The sequence below is a fragment of the Mus caroli genome, unplaced genomic scaffold (assembly GCF_978045245.1).
Source record: "Mus caroli unplaced genomic scaffold, Mus_caroli_1 scaffold_2, whole genome shotgun sequence".
Taxonomy (NCBI): Eukaryota; Metazoa; Chordata; class Mammalia; order Rodentia; family Muridae; genus Mus; species Mus caroli.
The window spans coordinates 36,381,306-36,406,469 of record NW_028227257.1 but is presented as its reverse complement, the minus strand read 5'-3'; the positions used below and the strand labels follow the sequence as shown (position 1 = coordinate 36,406,469).

Sequence of the window (25,164 nt, the reverse complement as noted above, 5' to 3'; positions counted from 1 at the left end):
TATTTTTATCTTTTTGTTTATGTTGACAACTCTATATGTCCAGCCAATCTCCAGAAAGGCTGGAAAGTTGTAACTATGTTCAAAATAAGATTTGTATTTTAATCATAACAAGTTTAATGTATAAGTATTAGACACACTCACCATGTATAAAATGTTTTGCATTTTATAGGAAATTCCCTATCCAGGGTGCCAACACATAAGAAATTAAATGTATAGTTAAGTCTACTGACAAAAGCATAAAGGGGTCAAGAAAATCAAAAGAAGCATGGCAAAGCCACAGAGAAATAGCAATACACTGCTCCCATAGTCCTTATAGGCTTAAGGAAATAGGATAGTGGTTAGTGATTTCTGAAGAACCTTAGACAAAACTCTTACAATTGGTGAAGGAACATGTGCTGAGCTACTAAGGGGCAAATTATGGAATATAAAATCATGAGCCAACATTCCTGCCCCAGTCTCAAATTTTGAAATAATCCCTCCTATTTTCAGAATTCAGTGGGAAGCCATAGAGAAAGTAACATAATTAATGTGTTCCATAATAGAGAAACTCCATGCAGAGCACAAAATGGAGGGAAACCCAGAAATACCTATACATGTATAGCATTGTTGGGGTCCACATTAATACATGTCAAAAAATCATTAATAGAATGACTTTAATTGTACTATAGAACTCAGTTTTTCCAGTGTTCACCAGCTGGTGCTCCTAGCAAGTAGTTGATTCTCCAGTCCCCTGCTCACACACTGTACCCTCTTTCAAGCATCAAAGACAATCACATTCTGTGGGATCTCTCATTCCACACCACTCAAACAGTAAGTCAAATAATATAAGTCCCCATTGTTTAATGCTTTGGCAAGAAAGAAATGCCTTCAGACCAATATATTCAGCCCCACGTGTGAACAGGTCACTTCACATTCAACTAAAACCTCTCCTTCAATCCACTCTATGATTTAGCTTTTGAGATTCTCCTTTGATTGAGGTTGAGTATAACCCTTAAAGTCTGGGAACAGCCACAGTGCTGTGGGCTTTTGACAAATCACCTCAGCTAAAAGGCACAAGCTCATTTTCCTTATTCATTCATCTGTTCTTGCTGAGGAAAGTGGCCAGGTCTTCCTTGTACATGTCTCCCTGGAAAATGAGAGGAGAAATAATAAGGGCACCTTGAAGAGACGATGTAATTATACATAAAGCACTGTGGGCGGCGGTGGAAACTGGGATGATTTTCCACATAATCTCATGTGGAACTTGGGACAGGAGTCCTTCCTCCTTTCTTTACCAGTAAAAGAAACATGATGATGCATTCTAACAATTATTTTTATCACCATTTAATCCTGGTGTTTACAGACTGTCCTAGGGCAAATGACTAATAGCTTCCCCTAATGAAACTCAAACCTGGATCTGGGTATGGCTAATACTCATCAGCAGAGCAAACCTCCCATCATAAACAGTCAACAAGCATAAATTGGTGGCATGCTGCCAACTAAGAGCTACAAAGGCTACTGAGTTCATAGGAAGTGAATGATCTTCCTTCACACCCACAAAGAACCACTATACTAAGTGCTGCTCCCTCTAGTCCTCAGATAGGGGATGTGGAGGACCACACTGTTTCTACAGCCTGAGCTTGATTTTAGTTAACATCTTTCAGTGTAGTTCTGCACCATAAATTATCTCTTACCCCAAAGCTTTACCTATATCTGATGAACAGATGTTTTCATGACATCCATGGTTTCTGTTAGCCTAATATCTTTGGTCCTCCTCAAGGTAAAAGTCCCTCATTTTCTTTGGCATAAGCAAACATTCTCACTTATTGCGGTTTAGTGTAGAATGGGGTTAGAAATCTACTCAAACAAACAAAGGTACCATATGCAGGCCTATCCAGATAACTGATCCTAGTCCTTGGATCCTGTAGTTAGGGAAGGGTTGGTTACATGCTGTATAAAAAAGTGAATGAGCTGCTCATGCAAAATTGTGTAAAAGTTATTGGATGAAAGAAGCTATTTCTTCTAAAATAATATCAAAAGATAAAGGAAAAGACTCTAAAAGTAAAAATGCAAGTTTCTCTTGATCCACCTATCACTGAACCTGTCAGTATTGTTCTGCACCATTCATTTTGCACCAAACTGCAATATGAGGACAAACCGAGGCCATGAAGTGCAGGGTAATTTTTTACACAGCCTGTGGTAGCATAGCTGATCTCTACATTTCATATAAGCATACTTCTATGATCCATGCACCATCACATTGTTCCTGTAGTTGGTTTGTTGTTGTTGTTGTTGTTGTTGTATTTTGGGTTTTTGGGGTTTTGGGGTTTTTTTGGTTTTTTGTTTGTTTGGGTTTTTTGCAATGTATGAGATACATACAGGGAAGAGTATTAGTCTGAACACGATCTTAGTCACAATATAATCAAGTAGTCTTCATCCCAATTAACACAGAGTGAGGTGACTTACCTCTAGCTAACAAAATAATTCAACGCTAAGGCCCAAGGAACCCTCACTTCTAACCTCAAGTTCTTCCTTCTCTTCATCTTTCTTCTTAACATCTCTAGGACGTAGGCAGATTTATAGTGCATGATGACCTCACTATGCTCATGCCTGCTGATTTTCTCTCCTGGAATTCCTCTGTGGCTGGCTTTTCAGCAAAGTGCTAGACATTTACAAACATTTTACCAACCAAGAAGGGACTAACTACCACCTGACTATTTTGTATTACTAGTTATGGACAACATGCCTTTCCTTGAAAGTTTGTATTTTGGAAGTCTGTGTTTAACACATCTATTTTTTTTTCATAATTTACAGAATATGCCTTCTGTACATGTTGCTTTCATATGCTGGGTTAAACATACTATAGAAATATCTTTATGGAAAAATGAAGAGAGATGTTTTAGATTGTTCAAACAAGAAGTCCCCAACTCAGGTGACTTTAAGAGCCAGGTGAAGAACTGCACAAAAAGGGACCAAAGCATTGGTGATGCAACTGGGCAGCACAGACCCAATTTCATGGGGTGGGCAGGATCAAGAGCCACTAACTCTAGCTACCTGCAACTATAGCCAAATCTTTGCTGACACCAGAAAAAGCTCCAACCCTGAATCTTTCAGGAAAAGAATCAACTTATAAGAGTTTGTGACTATTTTGGTTATCATTGTGATCTCCAGAAAACCTCTCCAGGAGAAAACCCCTCGTATGGGTAACTTCCAGAACAGATTTGTGTGTGGTGGGGTGTTAGAAACTCAGTACATTCTATGGCATACCACTTGGAGCATGCCTTGTTTTGTCTGATCTTGGAAAATAAACAGGCTCAGGCCTGACGAGCAGTTGGCTAAGAGAAATTCAGTACACTCTGCGTAGGCTCTATACTGACTGAATTTTAAGTACAAATGTTTGTTTTCTTTGCAGTGAACCTCAGACCTGTGACCTTGCAACCTAAGAACTCCAGCCCTGAACAGAATTGTAAAGGAGAAGCTAAACCTACAAAGTTATTATAGATTGTGCCGTGTGGTTAATTCTAGAACTATCTGTTTGTAAAGACGTGCTTTTGCTCCATTCTCTTCTGTATTCTATGAGGGTGAAAAAGACGATGCTTGATGACGTTTCCCAAAATAGATCATGTCATGTTTTCTCAAGTCATGACAGGATAGAATGTTTCAAAGAGATAAAAATGGCTTATCTGAGCATACCACCATAAGGTTGAAATGCCTTCTAACATAATAAATAACATTAAATGTCAGTTATATGCTGAGACTGATCATACAAATTGATTCTAGACAGAGAGCATTTAAAACATTTAAGTCAAAGTCAAAGGTATCCTAAAATGTTATTTGAGAGTTGGTCTTAGAGAAAAACTATGTTTGAACTTTTATTTTTATCTAAAAAATTTTTTAAATTGTCCCAGTTTAAATGTTCTAAGGAACCATTTTGTTCTCTGTGAATTATTTGTCTGTTATAGGTAGTTTGAGCCTCACAAGCAAAGGCTCCCTATTAAAGGTGATTTCCATAATCCTTCAAAAAGTGGATTGTGGAAGATTCCCTGCATTTCTTTAAAGATCAAGAGAAAGAAAAGGGAATGAACACAGGTGGAGAATTCATGAATAGCTAATCACTTCTACAGACAATAAGCAACATTCCAATGAGCCCTAAGAAATAACTAATTAATTTTCAAAGTGAGCAAACATTATTCTGTAGTCCTCTAGACCTGGGGAAGAATCTAAAGACAGCGAATAGCAACATGTTTCTAATTTTCCAAAGAAGATTAAAAGAAACCTTGGTCCTCATTGTTTAGCTCCTTCAAATACTATCAAAATAATAGGAGCTAAAATAGAAGAAGCAAATTTTTCAACACTTTGGAAAATAAGAAAGCAAGTACCTTTTGTTTATGAAGAGTTGATTAGTCTGAGTTAATCTGAGGATTTGTTGATGAAGTTGCAAAGTAAACACCACCTGACACTCTCTGGACTGACTGCTTTCCTGGCAGTAAAATGCTTGGTAAATTGCCATGCGTTCACCCCACTGTATTAATTTAAGATGACTTAGAAAACAAACGCCATCTGAAGATTCTCAGCTTAAGGAAAAATAGACTTAGATCATTTAAGGAAAAACACATTAAATTGGTAAAAAGATATAGGAATTTGAGAGAAGAGCACCCACATGCCAGTAATGTGTAGGCATGCGTATAACCTGAGTGTGTGAGTTAAATGTATCAAGAGCCTGAATCTTATACCACAACAAGTGCAAAAGGATTCACGCCACACCATGGAAAAGTGTGGTGCAAGCATTAACTGGGAGAGGGACATGGGTGATCAGAATGTGACAGAAACATAGAGAGGAGATAACTGTTGGAGGAAATCCTGAGAATGGGTAGGTGTAGCAAAACAGGAAGGACAGAGATGACAGGATGAATCTACCAGCAAGACACAATAGCACAGTATGTTAACAGAAAGACCATGCTACCAAGTGAGGTGCTGTTGCTGCATTTGAAGTGTCAAATGAATACCACAAAAATGGCAACACACTTTGGTTTGATAAGATTGTGTATTTTTTTTTAATTGGTTATTTTTTTTAGCCCAGATTAGCCTTCAAACTCACAATTCTCCTGCCTCCAATCCCAACTGCTGAGATTAAAGAAATACACCTTCTGTCTAGATTCAGTCAGGACTCTATTTAAATTATGACTTTAAGTCATTCATACCTATTTCCCCCCTGGTTTCACTACAGTCTATGTAAGAAAAATTGACAGCAAAATTAGATACCTTCTTCAGTGGTTCAAACAATATGCACAGGTCCAGAAGGGACCCTCCTAGGGATGACTATGGTTTGCCCTGTTCCCCATCTCTGACATAGCAGATTTTCCTTGACTTGATAGTGTGTGGATCTGAAGTCTTCTTCCTAGAGAGTCTGAATACACCTGGATGGGAAAAATCCCAATCTTGTCCCAGGTAGTTTTTATTCTTGTAAATGTGAGTGTGTGTGTGTGTGTGTGTGTGAGTGTGTGTGTGTGTGTGTGTGTGTGTGTGTGTGTGTGTGTGTTTATAAAACGGAAATATTCTGATCATCGTAAAATATCTTCAACAAGATATTTGGGGTTGGTGGCACATATTAGCACCAACCTATGTTGTTGCTATAGCTATAACAGAAAATAAAATAAAAGACTCAAAGATCTTAATGGTTTTCATATCTGATACTATTAACACTTGTCAGCTATTTCCTCAAGTCCACCAGCTTAGGCGCATGTAAGAAGGGTTGGAGGAGTTTTGTGAGCAGTGAGTGATCTCTTAGCCATAGCAATGCTGACAACACCTCTGGAGCTGAAAATGCTTTACACCACACTATGGGCTTTAGCATCTCTGAAAGCACAGTTCAGGATCTAAGGAGTTTCCCCAGGTGGAGCAATATGGGTTTACAGAGATTCTATGGTTTGGCCAAGTGGCAACTGTTGACAGGCACAGCAGAACTTGCAGTGGTTTCTGCGTCAGTCCTTAGACCCACTAATGCTACCTCTCTGTCTCCTTCTCTCTCCAGTTGGCCTTCTCTGTCTAAGTCTACTGATATTAGAAAAGAGTTTGGGTAATAATACTTCTCTAGAGGAGCAAATTTGTGCAGGCTGAAGGTGTATTTACATTTCAAATACCAATCAAATATTTCAGTGTATTTCCTCTACTGGCTTATAGTAAGTACTTAAGTGTATTAAAAATCTAGCCTTTGCATCACAAAAGTTCTGTTTTAATTCTTCTGTGCTGACAATATTGTGATAAATTATACACTACATGAGCCACTCCAGACTTCAGGGCATTGGAATGCTGGCTCAGCAGCTAAGAGCACTTATTGCTCTTGTAGAGGACCCAGTTCCCATTCCCAGCACCCACATCATAGCTCACAACTGTAACTCCAGTTCTAGAGGGTCTAATGCCTTCTCCTTGACCTCAGAAGGCAGTAGATACACACATGGTTTACATAAATGCACAAAGGCAAGAAACTCAAATACGTAATTTTTTTGTTGTTGTTGTTTTTTACAAAAGACAACAAACTTCAGTCAGTTATCAGGTTTTATTTAGACTATATCTGGTTTTATAGCTTTGATTATTTAAAATATAGACTTGCATCTTAATTCACTTGTCTGTTTGCTGTAACAAACTACCTCAAACTTTATGAATAATGAAAAGATTTCTCCCAGTTTGGGATATTAAGAAGTCCAAAAGCATGACATTGGTATCTGGCCAGTCTTCTTGCTTCACCTTGTCATGATAGAGAGCATCCCTTAAGAAGATAATAAAAGTTACTCGGGAAAAGTTTGCTTGTGTGGTAGAGTCACTTCCACTCTCACTAAATAACTCATTAATCTACAACTGATGTAGCCCACTCATGAGGGCAGAATCCTCATTATCCAGCTACCTCAACAGCCCCACCACCTCCCACCACTGCCACCAAGGGAATCAAATTTCAATAAGATTTCCAGGTGAGATTAACCATGGTGTTAGATTGAGCACACACTGGCATTTCATCCTTGGAGTTTATTTAGGAAATGAAGCATTGCTCAGTGGTTCCAGAGAAATTAATACGTAATCTAAACAGATGGTAATTTCAGAGAGATTTAGCTACATTAGCACTGCTATTTCCCAGCACCTATAATCTTCCAAATTGACTTATTTGATGCTCTTCAGATCTGTTTTCTAAAGGCTTGGATTTGTATCTCTGTGGCTGCTTTTGAAATGTTCTCTCCAGTGGTGAATTACCTAATGTAATGCTCACATTTGGTGCTATTTTTCTCAAATGACAATACAGAACAGGAGGAACCATGTGGTTATTGCTCCACACTAAGCCAGTACTTTGGCTCAAAATGTAGATGAACTGAAGGAAGACAAAAGTAGAGGAAGAGTTGAAGGCCTCTGGGTAAGGAATCCTTGTGCTATAGCCAGATCTGGGTGATGTGGTACAACATACTAATAATAAGAAAGCATTCCTGGCAGAAATGAGCTAATGTGTGCAGCTCCAAGTCGAGGCTTCCAGGCTGATCTGTTAGTTCATTAATTATTTTCTAAAACCCTTGCTTCCACTCTGGAATCCTCGCTACCAAACCTCCCCATTGCCTTTCCTGGTTGCCTTAAAGGAATTCAAACAAAATTGAAGATGTGGTATGCTGAAGACTACAGCTTGGTAGAACTCATCTGCAGAGCTTGCTTATACTTCTCTAGCAATGCTGGGGAGTAGCTAAGTCAGTGAAGACGATGTGCCTTGTACAGTAAGCATGCTCATGTCCACCATTCCTGTGTCTCCTGTCTACACTGTGATTTTGTGCTAAGGAGGAGAGTGGGGTGGGTGTGGTTGGGTGTGGTGTCAACATTACAAACTCAAGTAAGTCTCTCTCTTTCTCCCTTTTCTTCCTCTCTTTCCCATGAAAAAGCATCTTCCTGACTATCCAATTTATAACAGGACTTTTTATAAAAACTTTGGTGCCAAATGGTAAAAACGATGTAAATATACTCCATAACAGTTAATATTTACATTACTTAGAGCAATGGTTCTCAGTTCCTTACAGCAGACTGGATCTACTTCCTTACACTAGAGCAAGAAGGGGAAGTCAGACTTCAGCAGTTAACTGAACCTGGACAACAGCTGCCCACCTGCCTACTCAGCCTAAATTATCATGCAGCCAGACTCTTAGCAGGAATCCTGACCTACGCCTGGGATGGATGACTATACCTCCTTAAACTCTGACATTCTTGGTCCTGATGCAGCCCCAAACCCAGAGTCTGAGAATCTGTCTCCCAGCATAAGCATCACGTCTCCTTTGGCAGTCTTGGGATGCAGGTGCAGCGCTGACTCTAGAGGAGTCTCTCCTAATAGCCATCGCAGGTGGGGGGAGGGCAGTCCGGACTCCCGCTGGACTGCCAGATGTTTAGTTTCTGGCCTCCTTGGAGCACCGAGAAAAGAACAGAGAAAAAGCTCCTTCCTGCCCCCATGAGTCACCTCTAGAAGGATGCTCTTCCCAGCCTGGGATTTGCTCAAAGTGGAGGGGGCGGGAAGGATCAAATTTGCTTTGTTATTGGGAGAATGGGAGAGGTGTGGAGAAGGAAAGAGAAGAGAAAGAAGTGAGAGGAGGGAAGACAGGGGAAGGAAAGAGAGAAAAGAGAGGAGTTGTTTTGTAGCTCCGACTAGCAAAGAAGAGCAACAGGGAGCGGCCGGCCGGCCGGGGGCTCCCGCTCCCCTGGGGCCTCTGAAGCGGCACGCACCGTAATTCCCTGCCCGGAGCTGTGCAGATTTCCACAAACAATGACATCACCGGGCGCCGGCGGCGGGTGGCAGCGGGGGGGATTTTCCTGGGCGCGCAGCGGTCGGGCGGAGCAAAGCCGCTCCGAGCTGGCGGGGGCGCGGGCTCGCGGCGCCCCCGGGGACCCGGGCAGCCAGCTGGGCAGGGGAGGGCGGGGGCGGGCGGGGGCGGGCTCGGGGCGGCCCGGGGCGGGGCCCGCCGATCCTCTGGCCTCCATTGGCCGCTGGCGGGCGCGCGTCACCCGGGCTGGCGCTCGCCTCCAGACCTCTAGAATTGGAGCCGAGGAGGAGCTGAAAATGCAGATTTAGCATCAAGCACAGACACACACTAGCTCTTTCTCTCGGGTACACACAGCTCCGCACATTCGCACCCCTGCCAGCCAGCCGGGCTGCGCGACTCCCCGGCTTCCCTGGCAGCCAGCTGCTGGTGGACAGCGCACAGATTTGCTGTTTGCCAAGCTTCTTTTCTGCCTCTTTTGCTATACAAAGATTTTTTTAAAAAAAGAAAAACAGAAACAAAAACTACATACCTATTTTTTATTTGCATCTTCCCTCTTCGTCCCCTGCTCCACCACCCTGCGCGCCTCGCAGCCCCACTTTTCACTCCCAAAGAAGGATGGAGGGCGGTTGTGGATCCCAGTGGAAGGCGGCCGGGCTCCTCTTCTGTGTCATGGTTTTTGCGTCTGCCGAGAGACCCGTCTTCACGAATCATTTTCTTGTGGAGTTGCATAAAGACGGAGAGGAAGAGGCTCGCCAAGTTGCAGCAGAGCACGGCTTTGGAGTCCGAAAGGTAAGATTTTTTCCATACATTTCACATGTTGTTTCCAGAGGAGGGACAACCTTGCGCAATCTCGTTGCAGATTTGCAAGTTTTCTGTCTTTTTATGCTATGCAGCTATTCTGCCATCGGTTCTCAAACACGACATTGCCTCCGGTGATCTTTCATGGGTTATGTAATTAAAATGTCCTTCATCTGTATTAGAAAGGTCAGAGAAATAATTTGTTGGTGTTTGACTTGGTGGGGGCAAAATAAGACCGCACCTTGCAAAGGATGCTGTGCGCCCCGGCTGCTGTCCGAGGTACCAAGTTCTCCAGGCTGCCTAGGGACAGAAGGATAGAGTCCAGAGCAGCTGGGCTTGACGTCGACTGCTTTGCCAGGGAAGTCTCCCAGCCCCCCACGCCCCGGAGAAAGAATAGTTTCCCACCGACATGGCTCATAGATCGAGCGTTGCAGTTCACCTCAGTTTTCCGACCCACGCCTAAGGACTTCCCTCCCAGCGACTTCAGTCCCTGCTTTTTTCCCCAGCGGACAAGAGCTTTCTGACTTGGAAACAAGGACGGAGTTCTCTGTCCAAAATGAGTGCTGAACTTGTGCGCTTTGGCCCCTGCCCACGACTTCCCACTCCAGAAGCGCTCTCCTGTTTGGAGAGTTCTTAATTTGCTTCTTTAGGACACCACGCTGCCAAGAGAGATGGATTCTGAGGGGGATTCCCCCCGGAAAAGTCGAGGTGTCCTCTCCTGATGTGTGGGCAGCCAGCGCGGTTTTCCCCAGAGAGCACGGGGATCCCCATTCCAAGAAGTTGTCCAAGTTGAACTGTTTGGATAAGGTTTCGAGCTTTGGGTGCCTCTGGCAACCTCTGGAGAAGTTAGGGTACTCGTCCTGCGAGGAATAGAGGAGAAGAATTCATTTGGCGGGTAGCATGCCTGACCTGCTCTTCCTGCGAAATATCTGTATCCCAGATCTGGAGTGTCCTTAGGGGACCTGGCACCGCTAGGGGAGAGTGAGGATGCAAGGAGAAGCCAGACTGAGGGGAATGGAAGGTCAAAGGATGCAGCTTGGTACCCGTGGGCTGTCCCCTCCCTCCTGATCCCACAAGAAAAGAGGCTTGAGAGAGCATTGGGTTCCCTCCCTGGAAGGGCAACACAGACTGGTCTCCTCTGTCAGAACTTCCTATGCCTCTTGCCGGGTTCCCAGCCACTAGGACAGCTCCTTCAGGAGCGCAGGGCTCTCCCGCCTACACTCACCAGCGGCGTGGCGGGCGCGTATTCTACCTCAGCTGTGTTTGGCAGCGAGTTTCACAGAGGTCCTGGAAGAAGCGCAGCTCTGCGGGTGGCGCGCGGGCGGGTCTCACACACCTAGAACTAGTTGCTCCCTAGAAGAGAAGTGTGGGTGGAGCAGGGGAAACCAGGTTCCTGTTGATAGAACAGTCTGCTGGCCTCCTGGCCCACGGAGACTGCTTTCAAAGGACATTCAACCCTGAAACAAGCTGATACCCCACCTAACCCCGCCCCCCCGCCCCGCATTGGCAAAATCCAGCGTCCTAGCGGCATTGGCAATGAGTGATTATAGTTAGCTGATATCTGACAGCGAGAATTTTCGTGTGTCAGAGATCTTGCATACTTTCCCTTTTGGAAAAAAAAAAGATTTATCTCATCGTGTGTGTGTGGGGGGGGGGGTGTAGGTTGGAGCTGGGATTACCAAAGGTTGTGAACTGCTCTATGTGAGCACCTGTATGCACCCTTAACTCATGAGTTCTTTCTCCAGCCTGCTTAGATACATTCGTATTTAATATCAACAGCTGCAAGAATGCTTCTGTTATTAGAAAACCCTTGCTAGGTGTTGACAAGGCTTTATGGCTGGGCTACCCTACGAAGGGAAGAGAAAGCAAGATCTTTCGTTCTTCTATTCCTGTGTAACCCTACCTGTGGGTACCTTCTGTGTCAGCCCTTTCTGACAGGGAAGGAAACCCGTCTGTTGCAATGGTTTTTCGTCTCCTTTTTCTTTCCCCCTGGAAAACACATTCTTGGGGTCTGATGCTAAAAACCTAATGAAAGGTAGGTGTAACTGAGCCTGATAATGGCTAACCCCATCAATTTTCCAATGTGTTTTTTTTTTTCTAATGGGAATGAATAACTCAGTGAGTGCTTAACAGTTGTGATGGTGAGATTGAAGCCAGGATGTATAAAGGAACAGAAGGACACATATACTTTGGGGTTAAATATTTCTCCTCATTCCATTCTTTCTGGGAGAGGAGGTCACTGATTTTGTATTGCAATATCAAGCTGCAATCCTCAGCTATGAAGAACAGGCTTTCGGTTTGGTGTCTCCTTTTTCCTCTCCTTGTCCTCTCAGATCGTACCTCCTAACCAAATCCTAGACTTTTGCCCTGATACGTATTCAAAGGCTAACCCGTGTGTGACAAGGTACTTGTGCCTGAAGAAGCTTTGTGGTGCAATGCCCAGAGAGCATTGAGCCCTCCAATGAGCCCTTTTTTTTTTTTTCCTTCTTTGAAGGATCACATGCTGTTGATCCTTCAAGACCTGGACCTAAATCTTGCCTGATGCTACAGCCATAAAGAGCTTCCCTTCTCCCAGCTACCCACAAGGCAGGAACAGCCACTGCCCTCTGTCCTACCCTCAGTCACTCATGGGAACTTAAGTATTCAGAGCCAACATCCTCTGTATTCCTGGCTTCTTTGCCTTATCCAGCCAACTGCTGTGCTTGACAGTCCTTAATGTATTCTTATGACTGTTTCCCTGGCACTGTCCTCTCTGGGTCTCTTTGCACTGCTCTATACTTGTCCCAACTTCTTATCCTGAATTTTGCGTTTTAAACCCTAAGACATCCTTCTCTGTGGTTGCTCTAAGCCTTAGCAGATCTCTTCATCTCCTCCTGCTCAATGTCAGGTATGAAAGGTTCTCAGCAGCTAGTTATACACACATAGGAAGGGGCAGGGATACAGATGAGGGGAGCCTTCTGTGACAGGGTATCTCATCCTAACCTCACAAAATAAGTAGAACTGTCTGCATCAATCCTCAAATGAAATTCAAAGCTCTAAGATATTAAGCAACTGCCTTATATTGGCAAAGGAACTAACTCAAATATAAATCCAAATTCACTTGACTACTAGCTGTCTCCAGGAAGCCATCCCTGACTGCCAAGAACTTTGCCTTGGAGATATCATTTTGAAAATGTGAGAGAGGGGTTTCTTACCTTTCCTTTCTTTTTTACCTGTACTATAATTATCATTTGTTTGCTGTTGAGATATGAACATGTGTCACTGGCTACCATGCACATCTGTATTCATCTTCAGACGATCGGAACTAAACGATTCTGCTTTTTCCTAGCCCTGATGCCACATGTTGTGCTGGGCATGAAATGCTGGGAAAGGTTTTGTTCATGATTTAATGACTTCATCAGTAGAATACCAGTAAAAGCAATCATTTATGTTTTCTCCAGAAAAGAAAGTAAAATACCTGTCTAGTTTATTTTTTCTGTTTTATTTTAACCCAGGCCTCACCCAAACCATGTCCATCTGAGATGCTATATACAAAGAACTCAGTGGTGACAGGGCTGACTTCAGATAGCACCTCCCACTTCTCAGGACATTATTTTTGACTCTTCTGAAATGGAAATAAAAATGACTTATCAAAATAATGAATCCCATATCACAGTTTCAACCAACTGTGTGTGAGAATGTTGAGCAAAATAAGAAAAGAGTAAAGTTCCTTTAAGAGTTAACATTTTAAACACTGTTAAACATTTTTTGTTTTATTATGTTTGGATTTTTATGGATGGAGAGTTAACACAGGGGTACTTTCACAGATAACATTGCATAACCACTTTTATACATGTAAGGATATTTCAATTCTAAAGGTGATCTACTAGTAATAGTACTAGCAGGTAATAAAAATAAATTTTGGATCATTGTACTTTGTGGATATATAATTTAACATATGAAAGAACATAGCTTACTATTTTCACAAAGTGAGTACACTGGATCATGAGCACTGAAGTCAAGAAACAATTATTATCAGAATCCCCAAGGTCCCCTACTGCTTCCTGGGTACTTCTGAGTTTGGGCAAATATAAACATCACTTTGGGGTATACCAAAGTCCAGCTAGCACTCCATATCCAGGTGGCTTCATATCTGCAGACCCAACCAGAGGTGGCTGAAAAAACCCAAGGTGCATCTGTACTGAACAGATATTTCTTAGCTTGTTATTTCCCCCAAACAATGTGTTTACTGTTTGCACAGCATTTGCACTGCATTAGGTGCTATAAGTAAGTACATATTATTTATAGTACTTACAAAAGTATGTGTGTTGACTATATACAATTTTATATATAAGAGATCAAGCATTTGGAATTTAGGTACCAGGGATGCTGGCACAAACTCACAGTAGATACTTATCGGCAGCAGTGCATGTATTTGGGTAGACATGAATGTGCCTTCTGTAAGATATTACTAAACTGGAGTTCATGATTTATGCATACACCTGTGTTTAGGAAGTAGCATTAGATTTCTATTGCTATGTGTCCAGGTGAGTTTTTATTGCCAACTTGACACAAATAAGAGTCATCTGGAAAGAGTACGTTTCTAGTGATGAAACTTCCAAGATTAGATTGGCCTGTGGCCAATTCTGCTGGGAATTGTCTTAATGTTTGATTGATGTGGGAAGGCCCAGCCCACAAGGAAAGGTGCCACCCCCAAGATATTACTAAGTTGTATGAGAAAGCTTGCTGAGAATGATCATAGGAGACAATAAGCGGTGTTTCTCCATGAGTTTTACTCCAGCTCCTGCTCGATCTCCTTCCTTAATGTCCCTGAATGATGGATGGGCTGTGACCTGGAATTTTAGGCAAAATTAACCATTGCCTTCCTTTGGTGGTGGTATTTATCACAGCGACAGAAAGCAATCAAGCACCGTGTAATAAATCCCTATAATGTGCACCCTGTAGAATTGCATTGAGTCTGGTAGGTTTCAGTAGAGTCCTTTGCCAAAGTCCTCAAAATATAAAATTAAAGCTTCAGCTAGCTATGCTGTCACTTAGAAGTATGATCAATAAATAAATTGCTTCCAGGTACACCCAAATTTTCAGAACCCTTCTCTTCCCTGTGGATGTAGACCTAGAGTCTGTTTCCTTGTTGGCTGCTGTTTGGAGCAAGGCTATGCTCCTAGAGACCAAGTCATTGATTAACTCACAGCAACCTCCCTCCACAGGCCTTCACATACCCTAGCCATTCAAACACCTTCTGTTTGGGAAGCCTCTGCACCTTTCTTAGATCAATCTGATTAGCTCAGGCACACCATGGAAGTTTCTCTTCTGATTTTTTTTCTGAAAACCAACTGATTTGATAGCTTACATGTTTGATTACTACCTCCAAAATGTTGTAATCTAATCACAGAATGAAATTCCAACTATTTATAGTCCCACCCCATACTGCCTTACTCAAGGGAGGAGATTATAAAGGCTATCAGCAATAGGAAACAGAAGTCTTGAACTATATTTAGAACTTTTGCCTACAACAGACAAGCAACCACAAAGTCTCTCAAAGCATTTATGACAATTTATATTCCCACCAGTAGTGTCTGGGGGCTCCATTTGTTTCACTCCCTCACCAGCCTTTGATACTCACACCTCAACTGTTGAAAGGTGTGGTCATACCACCCTTCAATTTCTACTGCAGCTTTACCTGATGAACAGCTAAAGTGAAGTATCTCATAACATGTTGTGTTTGGATGATATTTTATTCAACATTTATTCATAACTGCTCATAGGGCTAAGAATGAGAGACTAAATGCTCAGCTCTAAAAGAGACATCTATTGTAACCCAACCATCATCAAGGCTCAAGGAACATCATGGAAGGAAGTAGGGAGAATGTAAGAGACAAATGATGGGGAAAAGCACTGTGAAATGCTGTCACAATCCTGAGCTCCTAACGGTTGAGATTACTTGTCTGAGACCTATATGACATCAAGCCAGCCCAAGCTTCATCAGACCTGGCAGGTAATCTCCAGGCCTCTGTTTCTTAACAAAGGAGCTATTGTCAGTGGATTGGAAGTTGCTGGGGTTAGGAGAATCATTCCTTTTGAAGACCTCTGGCACATTTCTTACTCACCAATGGATGGCCCCACACACATGTACATCGAGACAGCACTAACTGGATTAAATGGCTTATCACAAACAAACAAAAAATCCATAGTAATGGGAGGGGACTTGTTGTGGGGACATTCAGAGAGTTGGAAGAGGAGAAATGTGGGGTAGATATCATCATATTTCATTGTATACATGTAAAATATTTGCAAAAATTAAGAACATTATTTAAGAGGCAGGCGGATTTCTGAGTTCAAGGCCAGCCTGGTCTACAAAGTGAGTTCTAAGACATCCAGGGCGACACAAAGAAGCCCTGTATCGAAAAAAATAAAAATAAAAAACATTATTTAAAATATTATTTTTGCAAAAACTAATGTACTATGGGGGGGGGATCTGAGCATAGTACTGGGTGCATAGAATTACACAACTTTTATTGGTAGTTACAACAACCAGACAGTGGCATAGTAGCACCCTTTTATAAAAGGAAGCAGTCATGTATTGAGCTTTTGCAAGACTTGCAATAGATTAGGAAAGGAATAGGCCACAGACCAATAAAAATCCATCTGTGGACTAGCAATAGTCCATGAAATGTCCCAGATCCAAGATATCCATGAAGTTGGTTTATCATAGACCATAGTAACTGTTGCAGCTGGCTACTCTGGCTTCCTTAGAAATTCTTACTGGCTACCCGCCTTAGAGAGAAGAATTATTTCGATGAGGTAGATAACCCAGGTCACTGGAGAACCAGTTTACAGAAAAATACCTATAGGATCAGCTAAAACCTTAATTATCAAACTCACTTCCTCCTTTCTTTGAGCTTCAGTAAATGTACTTTCAGTGTGTGCTGTAGACAACTGCCAGCATGTAATATTTCTAACCCATCTGTGTAAAGAAAAATAATATATCCTGGTTTCATGCCTGGTGCATCAAAAAAAAAAAAAGCCCCTACTAAATGATTCTTTATTCTCTTTTTCTACTGGTGCTGAATTATATTGAGAGGAGCAACTTTGAAAACCAAACCATGACAGTAACATAGTCACAAAATGGAAGGAGTTCAGATCTCTGATTGCTGACCCAGGTTTTCCATGAGTCAGAAATGAAATGTTACGGTAGAGCACTGAGATTTTGGGGCCTATCTTTAGAGCAGTCAGCACTACCCGGGCACATATCAGTGTTTCCAGGCTTACATGCTATCGATAAATATCCCCCTTCTATATTTCTAGATTCAGACCTTAACCTTACCACTAAACCAAGTCAAATCACAACAAAAAAAATAGTCTCTCAAAGCCTTTCAGAGCTTATGCCCTGTTTCCTTATCTCATGCTGTCAATAAACTCTCTAAATTTTTTTTAAATTTGTTTTCTCTAGAAAGAACATAAAACTCTTTCAAAGCTCTGTGCTCCTACTGCAGCTAATAAAGCTTCTCATAATAGATGCTTAATGGGTTCTTCTTCAGTGACACTCTCGGACCACAAGGTGATAATTTGGCCATAAGCACAAAAGAATGTACTGGAAGAAGTGTGGTTTCAAAAGCTACAGCTATAGGATCCTTTTCTCTGTAAGAAAGAGTTCAGCCAGGAAGTAAAAGCAATTGACAACCATCAAGTGAGCCATTGGGACACTTCTGTTTCCCTACAACTCCCAACTTAGGAATTAACTGGAGTGAAATGGAAGACATCTTTGCACAGAAAAAAAAATAAAGTCTGTGATTAAAGTATGATTGAACACAGAAAAGTAGAGGGTGGTGCTTCTTAACTGAATGAAACTGGAAATCTAGATCTATTTCAGGGGCTCTTATGGCTGTGGATAATGCCGTACAACATAGTGATGACTGAGACTACAGATGAGTTTGCTTCAATTCTACTTTCAGCCGGAGGGTCTCAAAAAAGCCAGGTTTTATCCAAAAAGAGGGGAGGGGTAAGCTTTTCCTCCTGTTTCTTCTCACATTGCCACTCAGATCCATTATTTTCCATCTAAATAGCTGTGACAGAAAAAAGAAAGAAAGACATTGTCGTTGACTTTCTTTGTTGAAGTCTGCTGTTTGTAAATCCCGTTTAGTGGTTTACAAGATCACAAATGAATAAGGAGTCAAGAAAACATGACTGAGTTAATGCTGCTAGCCTACGTGTATGAACAGGTGAAACTAATATAAAAAATAATGGCATGGATTTGACTAATTGTTCCTGAGATTTTAATCCCAAAGCTAATTTGACCACAATGTTTTAAGGAATGTGATGTGTCATCTGATGAGCATAGCCATGTGAAACAAGCCCTCACATTGTGTTTGAAAATAGTGGCACAAAGTCTGACATGGACGGAAACAAAACTGAGGGCTTCACACGGTATTGACAGTAGATTGACAAGGAGAGAGAGAGAAGGGCAAGATCCAGGTCACACCTCATTTACAGCTCTAACATTGACATTAAATTCCACACTCATCCATTTAGTTTTCCAATTTCATCATCCTCTAACGTGCCAAGTAAAACAAGCACCATGAGGAGCCCGTTATCCCAAGTATTGTCATTACCCAGAGATGGTCATCAGCAACATTTCAATGCAGATATCTTCACATGAATCTGTAGGACAAAAAAGATCAGCAAAGAACTTACAGATGTGGACTCACATCATACACACTGTCTTTACGTTTCCAACCCTCTGATTTAATCACTACTTAATTTAATTTAGATTAAATTTAGATTTAATCAGACTTTAACAAAAGAGGAGTGTGATTAAAAACTAAAATTATTGTGCTCCAAATAAGTTTGCTATATAAAAGATATTTTCTAATAAATTTCCCTGAATTTAAGAAACATACTGCATATACAATTTATACGTTTGTCATTACATGTTGAGGAGAGAGGGAGAATATGTGAATATCTATTTAATTACATGTTTAATTATTTAATTGCGTATTTCAAATTGTAATGAGTATAGGCTTGGTGATTTGTAAAATGGAAAAATTAGAATCCTGGGAGCTCCCTTACATTACTGCTTATACTGATCAGTTTGTTAGATTGTCACTTCTGTATCATGTCACATATACATGTTACCGTTCTATACAAAGCCACGGTGCACATTATTTCTTACATTAATTCTATCTGAGATTAGTAGTGTGTCTGCAATACACTACTAATCATTTTGCCAGACTTCAAGCCCAAATTCCTCATTCTCATTAAGTTATTTTTTTTTAGCTTTATTGAAAAGCAAAAGGGGCAGCCTAAGCATAAAAAGAAAGCTGTCCTTAGTTTGAGATGAAAGGTTTAAAGGGGAAAGATGGACAGTGACATTATACTTGTTAAGCAATTGATAACCATCAAGTGAGCCTTGGCACATTTACATTTCCCTAGAATTCTCAACTTAGGAGTTAACAGTAGTAAAAGGGAGGAAAACTTTACACAGAAAAAAAAATGTCTGTGGTAAAATCAAGATCAAATACAGCTTCAAAGGAAGGTGTGGTGATGGTATTGCTATTGTTTGAATATGAGATGTCCCCAACACACTTGTGTTTTGAGCACTTGGTTTCTAGATGGTGGCACTGTTTTGAGAGGTTGTGGAACCCTCAGGACATGGTGCCTAATTAGTGGACGTGAGGCACTGGGTGAGCCATAGAGGGTTTTTAATTCATTCTTTCTTTGTTCTCTGACTTCTGATTCACCATGGTATAAAGAGCAGCTGCCTCATGTTCCTACCACTGTAGATGAAGACTCCCCTGTTGCCAAAGGCCTGTATTTCCCAAGACCATGAACCAAAATGAACCCTTCCACCCTTAAGCTGCTTCTGTCAAGTACTTTGACACAGTGACAAAAAAGATAACCAATATGAACATTGGTTTAGAAGTTGTAATTATTTCAAAGTGTCAGAAGTCAAAGTCAACCTTTGGACCATGAGAAGAGAGGGTGGGACTGGAAAGGAGTCAAAATGTTGGACACTGCTGTTGGCAATTGGAGAGAGACCTGACACGAGATGATTTGTGGGCAGTGCTGGGACACAGCAGTTAACTGAGGAGAAAAACTTAGAATAACACCATAGAGTCATTTTCTAAGGAAGCCTACAGATGGCTGTGATGGAAAAGAAGTATTGACATCAGAATAACCAGAGCTCTCTGGTATTGCACAGTGGACCTCAATGTTTTATCCTCTCTATGAAACAAGTTCACTTACACACTTGCTGAGGCCTGATAGTTTCTCTGGCCTGGGAGTGGCATATTCTCAGAGTATGTAAAGATGAAGGTGTTGATATGCGCTAGGAGCAGTTTTCTCAAAAAGGAAGGTTAGATAGGAGAAGTCAAAGCAAGTGGAGATACTAAATGACAACAATTTTTTAAGAAGCTGGTGAAGGGAGCGAGGAGGCAGCATGATTTGCTGTCATTAGAATGACTCTTATGAACAATGATTTCTAAATACTTGTCACACCACTGGCAGATTGCTATGCCACCAAAATATTGTGACATTCCTCACTAATTGAGTCTGTATTATTCTAGCTGGTTTACCCAGAGTCATTTACATTTTCACAAATAATAATGGCAATTATAGAATTACAGCCTGTTGAAGCAGGAAGAGATGTTTTTCAGAAAAATATTAGTTTTACCCTTCATTTTACACATGATGAAAAGGAGATGAAATATGATATTTATGTTGTCTTATTTGTTGTTTTGCTGGTCCATTTTTCAGGGGGCAATTTCAATTCTTTGTACATCTTTGGATTTTTCATTTTGTTTACTTTATTGTGTTGTCTGTTTTGATTTGTTTTTGAGGTATGAGTTCCCTATATAGTCCAGGCTGGCTACTCAGTATATACCTCAAAGTACACTCAAACTGACAATAATCCTCCTACCTTGGGCTCCCAAGTCCTGAGGTTCCAGGCATGAGCTACCAAGCCTAGGACATAAGTTGTGTAATTGAGTACTTGTATGGTGGTTTGAATAAGAATATCCTCCATAGAGTCATATGTTTGAAAAGTTAATTCCCATTGGAACTCTTTGGGAAGGATTAGGAGGTGTGGCCTTATGGAGGAATTGTATCACTGATAGGGGTAGACTTTGAAGTTTGAAAAGATTTGAATCCTTGCCAGTGTGTTCACTACCTCCTCCTTGTGGATTCAAATGTTATCTTTCAGCTGTTCTTGCCACCAAGCCTTTTACTCCCTCACCGTGGACTCGAATCCTCTGAAACTGTAAGCTCAATTAAAACTTTATTTTCTATGTTACCTTGGTCAAAGTGCTTCCTCACAGTGATAGAAAAGTTACTAAGACAGTGTTTAATGAACACTGAGTCCTATTGCTTATATCTGTGCTTTGGAATCACTGAGCCAGTGTTGCAGGATTAAGGAGACATCAAACTAAACCAAGTGATATTCCTGTGAGTGATTGGCCTCAAAAGTTACTAGGCATTTCAATTCATTGAGCTGAGCATATCAATTCACTTCAGACACTCCTGATCTGCATTTCATGATTTTCTCCTGAAATCTTTGTAAATTATAGCTTTCTAAACAAAGTTGTTCATAGATTAAGGGATTCCAGCAACAGCTTGTTGGATTTAAATTGATGAAAGACAGCATAAGAATCTAGACTTCCCTAAGAACACTCTTGGTGAGCATATTAATTGCCTTCTCCACTTCTGTGATAAGACATCATGACCCAAGGCAACTTATAAAGAGAAAGGTTTATTTGAGCTTACAGTTGTTCTAGAGAGGTAAGAGTCCATCATTATTATGGCAGGGAGGTATGGTGGCTAGAGCACGATTCTAAAACCTCACATCCTTTCCTATAAGCACAAAACAAAAAAAGCAACTGGAAATTATGTGCATTTTTATACTCTCAAAGCCCAATACACCTCCTCCAAAAGGCAATGCCTCCTAATCCTTCCCAAACAGTTCTCCCAACTGGGGACCAAATACTAAAGCATATGAACCCATTGGAAACATTCTCATCAAAAATCACCATAATAACACTAGACAGTGCATTAAGTAAGCACTCAATAAATAATAAAACAAATCATGACATAGACCTAAAAATCTTAGCATTGCCATTTGATGCTCTCTGTTGAGCAGGTATGTTATGAGAGGCTGCAGTAAAGTGTGAGGACTAAGTTCAGCTCCAACAACTATATAGAAAGGCTGTATGTGGTTGTGTATGCCTGCAACTGAAGTCCTGGAAAACAGGTACAGTCAGATTCCTAGGTTCAGCTATAGCCAGTCCAGATAACATGAGAGACTCTATCTCAAGACCTAAAGTATAGAATGATAGGAGAAGATAGTTGAAACTGATTTCTGTCCTCTACACATGCAAACACAAACAAGCCAGCTTGTGTGTGTGTGTGTGTGTTTGTGTGTGTGTGTGTGCACTCATTCATAAAAAAAAAAAAAAACTAAGCATATGAGAAATGGTAATCCGACTACCCTATTTTGTACCTATGTTAAATATATTATTTCCCATTGATTAATTGCTCTTAATTGCCTAACATTTTAAGACTTAATTGTTGATTAAGAACTTAGGACAGAGGAGGGGAAAAAAGTGATCCACAAATACTTTCTGTTTTAGAGTGCTCTTGGCCCTAAAAGGAAAACATAGCTTCACCAGCTAGCAGCTATTATCTTTCATTGTGGTAGAAGTTCAAACTCAAGAAGGTGGTTGACCTTCAAAAATCAATTCTAGTTTATTTTTTGAATCATGAACACAAGGGAACACCCACAGGCAGATGGGTGCATGAAAAGCACTGGCGTGTACAGGTACTGTTTTCATGACTGAGGGAATGGAGGCAGGGCATCAGCATCAGCAGATTCTGAGATCACATAAAGCTAGAAAAAACAGGTTCTGCTTTACAGAATCCCAAAGAGATTGGGATTCTTTTCTAAGCAAGTAAGGCTCTGTGAGTCTCCATGTGAGGCAATGAAAGATTACATTAAGCAGGCAATGTTGAGATCGTGTGACTTATGTGACTTTTGTAATTTGAACAGATTAAAACGAAAGGAAATTTATAGAAGAGATTACAGGATGTGTAAGAAAGTACCCAGAGGTCTTAAAGAGATGCCAAGTAGCATTTTTGAAAGAAGTGGGCCAGAACCAACTCATGAAGAGTTTCCCACCACAAGCTGAGGAGTTTCCATTTCACATATAGAGAAAGGTCAGCCTTCTATGATATTTAGCTTACCAAAGTGGCCACATACAGGAAACCCCAGGATAATCAATGAGTTGATAGGGGTTGAGGGAAGCTATATTTCATCCTATTCTGTTTGCTCTACAGAATCCCTCACTTCTCAGCAGCAGACAGCACTTTCCTTTTAACAGATGAGTTACTAGGAAGCTAGGTTATGTATCTTTCATCTCATTCCCACTGGCTGATGACATCTACGATGCTAATGGTTTGATTAATTACTGTCCTCGAGTCTCAGTGAATAACTGTAGGAATCAGCCACTTATATCTATGAAGTTTAATTCAGCTAGGAACAAAATACATATAAGTGCCTTTGAGAAGACAGACTATCATATAAAAGCCACATTTTTTTTAAAGGGCAGGGAGGACAGAACAGCATCACTGAGATGCCAGCCCACCTGAGAGACAGAAGGTTCCTCGATACACCAGAGAAATAATGTTCACTCTTAAGTTTTCCTTCAGGGATGATGAATGCAAAGAAAGGCTAGTAAGGATGGGGCTCAGATACCCTCTACCTGCTTCATTACCTGGCTGACCTGTGTTGAGATGCCATCTTCAGTTCTTAGGCATAAATCATAGTCTGAGTCCCATGCAAGCTGTTTATACTCAGTATTAAAACAAAGAACAACTCAGCTGTTTCATTCTGCTGTACTCTCTGTTAATGCGAAGTGTGGTTCTTACACCCACAAAGTGGACTGCCATTCATGGAGAGCAAATGCTTAGGTATGGCCCAGAAGTGGCCAAGATTGGCTAGAGCCATGTGTTCCAAGGATTGAACCAATGACTTTCCATTGCATACACATTGAACATAGCAAATACGATAACTTGGGATGAACATTCATTATTATTTTATTAACAATAAGGAACACTTGAAATGATAGCTGATACTGGATGATGATACAACTTATTTCACAAAGCTTATTATTAGTTTTTTGGGTAGGTTGGTAAACTCACCTAATCTGATGTCTCCATTTAGCTTTTTAAAATATCTGCACTATGAATTGAGGAGTGAAAACTCTTAGCACTCGGTCTTCTACATGCAAACAACAAACCTTATGTAAGACTCTAAGGAGCTGTAGCTGAATGGTGTATAGCTCTAGCCTTCTTCCCCTGGCCTCGTGTTGACACAGAGCTAGAGACACTGTAAGTAATGAGGCTGCTTTACTGCATGAAAGACATCTGTTTAAAGAAGCTGTGGAGCTTTCATTCCTCTAGCAAAATCATATTTACTTTATTCATCTAAATAATGTGGCATGCTTGCCTTCCGTATGAAATTATCTCGTGCTGCTTCTCATTGATTGAGTTTTATGAGACAGCATATGATTTTATGTGCATCCATATGCCACTCTGCTGAGAGCAGAATGTCCTCTTGTTCAGTGGTTTCAATCACGACATTCTTTTATAGTTTTAGCATCGTTGGATGTACACAAAATGTCCATTTCTTCTCCTCCATTTTCTTTTTTCATTGCCCAGCTATGCTCCCCTCCCAAATTAAAATGAAAGAAAATAAATAAATAAACAAATACCCAGAAGAACTTGTTCTGTATCCCACTCCTAATGACTTCCCATTTGGATAATTATAGCTATTTGGAGTCCATTTAAATAGGCTGCATTTGTTAGTTATATAGACCTCTGGCTGTGGATTCCAGAAACAACTGAGTGAGGCGCACAGTACGTGCCCACAGATTTATCTTGTCCTCAGATTGTAAGTTTACTATTAGGCAGATGTGGTCATAACTACTACTGTGGATCTGTAGTAACCACATTTAAAAGACTGTATGTTGCAGCATGAAGCATACCTATGCTAAAACACCTTGAATCAACCTAATCACAAGAACATGGCAGACAAGCCCCCACTGAAGGACAGTATAAAGTAATTACCTGGCCTCTTCAATTGTGGAAATGTTATGGAAGGAAATAAGGACAATCTAAGGAACTCCTAGAAATTGGAAAAAAATAATAACTCTATGCAGTAAGTGATCCTGGCCTGAACTTTAGTTCCAAGTTTTAATTTTTGCTACAAATACTATTAAGACAGTTGTCAACATATTGATGACGTCCATGTATTACAAAATATCAGTAATAATTTTCCTTTTTTATTTGGGGGAGTGTTGAGACAGTTCCTACTGTGCAACCAAGGATAGCCTCAAAGTCATGACACTCTTTCTGCCTCAACTTGCTGAGTGCTAAAATTTCTACTATGCCTGACTTTGGTATTAATATTCTTATATTAATGTGGCATTTGTTCTTAGGAGATACACACACCATTACAAGATAATCACAAATTACTCCAGTAAATTTAAATTTACAATGTGTATCATAATCTTAGGATTGCTTGGATGACAGAGTAAAGACCTTGTAAAACAATAGAAAATGT

At 40.9% G+C, this 25,164-nt stretch overlaps 1 protein-coding gene across 1 annotated transcript in view; it reads left to right on the top strand.

Annotated features, from left to right (window-relative positions):
* Positions 1-9,028: 9,028 nt before the first annotated feature.
* Pcsk2 (proprotein convertase subtilisin/kexin type 2) overlaps positions 9,029-25,164 on the top strand; it is a 263,586-nt gene continuing 247,450 nt past the window's right edge. The window contains exon 1 of the mRNA XM_021150157.3: positions 9,029-9,545. Coding sequence (XP_021005816.1) covers positions 9,372-9,545 — 174 coding nt within the window. The 5' untranslated portion in view covers positions 9,029-9,371. The remainder of the gene's footprint in view (positions 9,546-25,164) is intronic.